The 7,361-nt window shown below is 30.9% G+C and overlaps 1 protein-coding gene across 1 annotated transcript; it reads left to right on the forward strand.

Annotated features, from left to right (window-relative positions):
• Window positions 1–388: 388 nt before the first annotated feature.
• On the forward strand, window positions 389–3,406 carry LOC112599516 (serine/arginine repetitive matrix protein 1-like). Its single transcript, XM_025346431.1, has 3 exons — window positions 389–457; window positions 2,032–2,271; window positions 2,351–3,406. Exons 1-3 carry the CDS (start codon window positions 389–391, stop codon window positions 3,404–3,406), a joined length of 1,365 nt encoding a protein of 454 aa, XP_025202216.1.
• The last annotated feature ends 3,955 nt before the right edge of the window (window positions 3,407–7,361 follow it).

Genomic DNA, 7,361 nt, shown 5'->3' on the forward strand with positions numbered 1-7,361 from the left:
TTTTAATATCAAGGATTACTACGCATATTTGAAAGGTTAGTATCTTTTTTTTTTTATTATTACTTTTATAAGTATTTATTTCTAAACGAAATCCGAAAAACGATTTTTATTTTCATATTCCGCATACAGGAAATTGAATGCGCGAAATTTTACCTTAAGATTATATTTTTAAATATTATTGTCGTTTTTCATTATTCATTCAGTTTATTTATTATTACTAGAGCTAGAATTTAAATGACCTAAAAAAATACAAAAAAATAAAAATAAAAATTACGCATACTAAATTATTATATGGCGAAACAAGTTTAGGTTTTGGTTAGAACTGTATAGAACTGTAAAATTCAAGTCATCAAAATCCTAGTTCTAATTAGGTATTACAGTACTAGCCATGAATATATTGAAATTTGAAGACAATAGTGCAATGGCTGGCCAGTTTCTGTTCTATACGATACTATTAGTAATAAACCCTTATTATTACGTATTGTTTATTAGTATTTTGAAACTATGATCAAAATTAAATTTAAAGAAACAGTAACGATTATATAAGTCAAGACCTAATATTATATATTTTATTATAATACTGTATTATTCGTTATTAGGCAATTATTATTGTTATTTTTGCCATCCGATATAGACCACAATATTTTAATTCTATCGCGCACCACTTTTCACATAATAAAATATGAAATATTAAAATAAAATAGTTGATAGGAACAACTGATTTCACACTATAATAATCAATAACGTCAATGAGTGTTTTATTTTTAAATTATTTAAATATTAAATATAAATATAGTACTTGGTTAAAATCAGGCACGAATCCGTCAATATTTCTTTGGGTAGGCTCGTAAATTTAACCACAAAAGATAGCACAGTAAAATTATGATTTAATTAAGAATAATTTTCATTTAGTCATAAATATTTCAATAAATAGATCCGCGCCTAGTTAAAATGTGAATCCAATATCAAACGTTGCTGCTTTAAGTTGTTCGAGTATTGTAACACAAACGGCTGTCGTGTTTTCACTTCTTACGCCGTACGTTGTCGCTGCAATATCGGCACTCGCTAATATATTATATTTTTTGTTTATATTTTCTCAAATAATAAAATAATTTTTGGCATTGTGAGTATAACCGCTGGATATTATATATTATGTTTGCGTGTGCGCTAATTGTCACTAATAAAATTAAATTATGAGCACGAATCACCACTAATAATTATATATTATATATTATATTGTACCTATTATTATTTTTTTAGCGTTAATCACCAAATTAATATCCTCACTAGTGTGAGTAATAACAGCCGTAAATTCTATATAGGTACTAACATAATTATTCATATCTTTATCATGCATTTTTTTTTATATGCTACCTATTATTGACTAGGACTAGGACTAGCTGGCCAATCAGCATTCATAAATATTATGAGGTATTTTTTTTTATACATTATTATTATTTTAATTTTCTTAGGCTTTAGATGAAAATTGATTTGCTTACTATACGGAGCTAAAAAGACTTCAGTTTGTATTTTTACTAAATTTAATAACTATATTATTTATAAATATTGTTAATTTATTATTAAATTATATTTATTAATATGATCATAAAGATCTTTTCTTCACACTGTTATCTTATTAATTTTAAATTGTTGAATCGAAAGGGCCATATAATAAATTTATGTTATACAATTTTATACCTCAAAATCATTTAGATTGCTGTGATTTATATTTAGTGTCTTATGTAGTTCAATGTTCAATTGTACAGTAATGAAGTAGTAACTATCAAACCATTGTTAATATTTTCTCACAATTTTAAGTATCTACATACTCACACTCGCATACACACTTATACACTAACACACAATTTTGCACAACGAGTTTCACGCGTAGTTCGATAGTAATTGTCCGGTGATCTCGATCATTACTGTTCGAATTGCTACACCACTACTCATTTTATTATTTTATTCAAAGACTTTATGAGATGTAATTACCGAAATAAAATAATAAAATGATATAAATTATTATTACAGATGTCTGATCAAAGCCAAGAAGAAACATCCCCGGAAGATAGATTCGACCTCACCCGTTCGAACTTCCGACCAGCAATCTCGACAGTGGCTGACATAATCCAGGAACTACTGGACAGAGCGAGAGCTAATGTATTTATGGCTAGACGGCTAGCTAGACCATTTTCCACACGGGAAAACCGAACTGTGACTTGGCAGCTGTTAAGTAGATTACGGATGCGGAATCGTGGCACCCGAAGTCCAGTTGGGGGGGGTGATTCCTTCGTCTGTGTGGGCCCAAGCAGCCTCAGACGACGAACTGCTAAGACACAATATAGTTCAGGAGGCGTTGAACCGATCATTGGTTGAAATTCCCGAAAGCGAATCATCCTCACCAGATGAGTCAATTCCGGAAAAGCCTGATCAGTCCCAAGCGCAACAGCAAACTAACAGGAGTCAACATCAGGATCACTACTCACCGCCCAACAGTTCAGCGGGTCCGTCATCCTCACATATGATGATGCCGAATCAACCGCAGCGTTTCACGACACCAGTGAATCGCAACTCACCGCCGATGCCCACACCATCCGACCGTTCAGCGGGTCCGTCGTCCTCAGTGATGGCGTTCCGGAATCAACCAGATTGTTTCACGACACCAGTGAATCGCAACTCACCGCCGATGCCCACACCATCCGACCGTTCAGCGGGTCCGTCGTCCTCAGTGATGGCGATGCGGAATCAACCGCGGCGTTTCACTATACCAGTGAATCGCAACTCACCGCCGATGCCCACACCATCCAACCGTTCAGCGGGTCCGTCAGCATCACAGATGATGATGCCGAATCAACCGCGGCGTTTCGCGACACCGGTACTCACACCGTCCAATAGTTCAGCGGGTCCGCCTGCATCACAGATGATGATGCCGAATCAACCACGGCGTTTCGCGACAGCAGCGGATCTCAACTCACCATCGGTGCCCTCAACGTCCAACCGTTCAGCGAGTCCGTCATCTTCAACGATGGCGATGCACAATCAACCGCGGCGTTACCCGACAGCAGCGGATCGTTTAGCCAAGCTGTATCTTAGCCGTGGAAATCGATCCGAAGCCCAACAAGAGGTCTCCGCCTCGCCGCCTGGGGCTGTAAGTTTACGGTTGGAAGTGGATCAACCGCAACGTTATCCGACAGCAGCGGATCGTTTAGCTAAGCTGTATCTTAGCCGTGGAAATCGATCCGAAGCCCAACAAGAGGTCTCCGCCTCGCCGCCTAGGGCTGTGAGTTTACGTTTGGTAGTGGATGAGGTGGAGTTGCAACAGCGGCGCAACAACGGCGGCGAAGTTACAGGCCACGAGGAGGAAATGGCTGATGGGGAACCGCCAGAGAACAACGGCGCGCTGTAATGGCAAGGCAGAGTTCCGGGGATTTTCTGGTGCATCGATCGATCTGACAACATCGGATGGCGTAATTTTCCAACGGCCGGTCGTCGAGCCGGAAACTCCAACAAATGATAGCTCAAATTATCATCTACTGTTAAAATTATTAATAATATAATTATCGTGTATTGTTCATAAAAAAATACATTTAATTATTAATTATTATACGCATCTCGTTTTCTACTATAATTAACCATGTTACCATTCTTCCTTCATAACGGTGTGAAAATAACCATATTTCATATATGATTTTTATGTCATTAATCACAGTGACTTTAATTTTATTTAATGATTTTTTTTTCAATGCATTGTTGTTTATTGTGGTTATAGATCAATATTTAAATTTAAACGGTAAGAATAATTAAAGGTACCAACAAAATTAACGATGAATTCAAAAATTTTTCAAGCTCTGAATTATGTGTCTATGTAAGAGGTAAATTAATATTTACTGAGCATTTAAGGAGGAAAGTTGACAAGTCGGTTAACTATTCTCTCACCAAGAGTCAGTTTAAATAGTATTAATATAAATGATGCAAGTTCTACTATTAGTTAATAAATATGGTTTTGATAATAATTATATTTATATGACATTGCTAACTGTATATTCTATGCATAATATACAAAATTTGAATTAATTTGGTTTATTATAAATTATAATATATTAGCTTAGATATTTAGTATTAATTTAAAATTTTTACTTATTATTTTTTTTAATAAGTACTTAGGTATGCAGTTTTTTGTTGCATTTTTTAACTAAAAAACTGCTTTGTGTAATTATAAAATAAAAATTTTTATTTAAAAAAAAAATTGGTAAAATGGACGGTAGAAACGTAGTTATTAACAATCTAAGTCTACAAAGATAAAAAATAAATTACTATTTTATACAGTCTTTTTGGTACCTCAGCTAGAAGAACGAAAAAAAAAATTAAAAATATTGTATGGATTACGGGACTCAATTGTATTACAGATATATTATATTTAATTAGTAATTACCTATAAGCAAGGCTCCCCGCTAATTAAGATATTACCTAATTTTTATTGCATTTATTTACATTTTATATAGCGTCTTGGAGGGCGATAAGGAGGACTGATAACTGATAAGGTGACACTTGCAATATTAAAATAAATAAATAATTTTTTTTTTACGATGTGATATAAAAAACAGAATTTATGGTAAGTGTATTATTTTTCGCTGCCCCCTCCCCTGAGAAAAGTTTCTACGGGCGGCCTTGCCTATAAGTCATATAAATGTATAGAACTTATGTTACCGACTACCTTTATATGTATAAATGCGAGATTTAGCATCGTTACTATATAAAAAATATTAATTTTAATTACACAATACAATACATAGGTATATAATAGATGCGTATATTATAACTACACTATGATGGTATGAAAGATTCTGAACAGTTAATATTTTCAAGGTAGAATAGATGGATATTGCTAAATTATAATATTCACATATCGCACATCGATAGGTACATGTTTCCATTTGGATTTACACTAATTTTATTTATTCGCGCGGAGAGCAAACACCATTGACAAAGAACTGTGTAGATTATTAGTAATAGCGTAACAGCGTGTATTATAATATAAAGATGAACATGTATAATACAGTCAACTCGCGGTATAACGAATTTCAAGGGGCCGAGAAAAAAATTCGTCATAACGAAAGTTCGTTACATCGAAATTCGTTATAGCAAGAGAATATACCAATTGAATTCGTTATAACGAGATTTAAAACAAAAATTCAAAATTTTATTATTCGTATACATATGTATAAAATATATGAGTCATATAAGTATGTATTTATTGTTTAATTTCAATATAAATGTATGTAATAATAATATTTCTTTTAATATGTACATATAATAAATCGCTATACATGTGTGCATTTATTTTTCAAAAAAATCAGATATTGCGTAGAGTCACTAATCGACATTAAGTCTTATCTTAATTGCGATACTGTACTTGAGTGTACTATCGCATGATAATCATCAGAAAAACCTCGTAATCTATTATGTGGTAATAGCGACATACTTATTTTTATATATTTTTCATAGAGTATTTTTATACACTAGAGACATGTATCTTATCTTAATTAACATTAAAAATTCGGAACAGAAAGCTTTAAATTTATAAAAATTCGTTCCATCGCGAGATACGTAGTCATAATGTCGCGGTTAAAATGTCGTAAACACAAAAATATCGCGATGTCGAGAATATGAGAAATATAATATTGATATTATAATTAGGGTTTGGATTTATATGTATTTATTTATGAAATCAAAATATGTAGTGAAAACCCAAACTATGTATTTTAATAATAGGTATGATTTATTTATTAATATAACTATATACCTGTGATATCAGTGTTCCTAATACAGAATGAGTACTAAGTTGAGTAGTTTTTGCAATATTTTTAAGCCTTGCCATTGTTTTTTTAGCTTCAACTTTTGCAATATCGGCAACATGGTTATGTTCAGTAGTATGAACTACATTTTGTCCAGATGACAAAATCGACAGCGACATTTCTTTGTATTATACTCTATGCACTTCCAAATAATTTTATTTTCGTTTTCTCTTTCTTTTTTTTTTTGTATACAAATAATTAAACTTGAGTAATTTTCCATTTTTTTGGTTTATTATATACTCAAATGACATAATGTATAGATTATATTATAGATTTTCTGCTATGGTTGTAGATTACACACTAACACTAACTACACACTAATATGTATATACTGAACTTTATTTTCGTAGGTATTATATGGTACCTACTTTAATCTAATCTAATCTTACCTACGACTGAACGAAAACCCGAACTACGAGCCACATCGGCGACTACATTGGCGATAATTACTAGCTGCGACATTTTTACCACGACATTTTTATTGCGACATTTTGACGCGACACCCCAAAATACATTACATTTGTTCGTTATACCGCAATATTTTCAAGGGACCGGTAGTTTTATTCGTTATATCGAGATTTTCGTTATATCGAATTTCGTTATATCGCGAGTTGACTGTATAATAAAAGAAAATAATATGAATAATAATAATACATAATATATAATTTGGTAACGTCATGATATTAAATTAAATTAAAAATTATTCATTAATCATTTATACAACAATATAATATAGATCTAAACGAGCAGAATAATTACTTAATAATAACATAAGCATTTTTTTCACAGTACTTTTTTATTTAAAATTATTAATGCATATTGTTGGTGAGCATGTTATTTAGAAATTTGTTATTAACAAATTTATAATTAATTTCAAGATGATTTTTTTCTAAATGTTGGTGACATTTATGAAACATATTAAAATTAAATGGTTACATCTAATAGAATTTTCTTATTAGTAAAACAAAAATATTCTATCAAGAATCTTTTCACCATCAGTGGAAATATTTTTGTTTTTATTTTTGATATTAAATCTACTCCATCATATGTAATATAGAATATTTATACCTCAGTTTATGCATAATATTTAAGTTATGAAGATCATGTCCAATGATATAAAGTTTCTCATAAAAGTTTACTGTAGCTACTTAAAACAATTTAAGATGTATATGCAGGATTTTTATTTATAAGCATTTTAAGTTAAATTTTCAACAACATTCGTTAAAATTAGTAACAATTGTAAATAATTATTATTTGATTAAATATTTAATTTTCTATATTTAAGAATTAAAAATTAAACACAAAGTTTTTCATAAATATTAAATATAATGTTACTGAAAAATAATAAAATCAATATAACTTTTTTTTTTATAGATATTTTAAGTTCAAATTTGTATAAAACTAAAGACTTAAACGAAGAATAACGATTTCAATTTCTGAAAATTGAAATTAGCACGTTTATACATGTAAACACTTAATCTTTATAATTTTAGATATATTATAATA

The sequence above is a fragment of the Melanaphis sacchari genome, unplaced genomic scaffold (genome assembly GCF_002803265.2).
Source record: "Melanaphis sacchari strain LSU unplaced genomic scaffold, SCAv2.0 Contig525_pilon_pilon, whole genome shotgun sequence".
In the NCBI taxonomy this organism is placed as follows: Eukaryota; Metazoa; Arthropoda; class Insecta; order Hemiptera; family Aphididae; genus Melanaphis; species Melanaphis sacchari.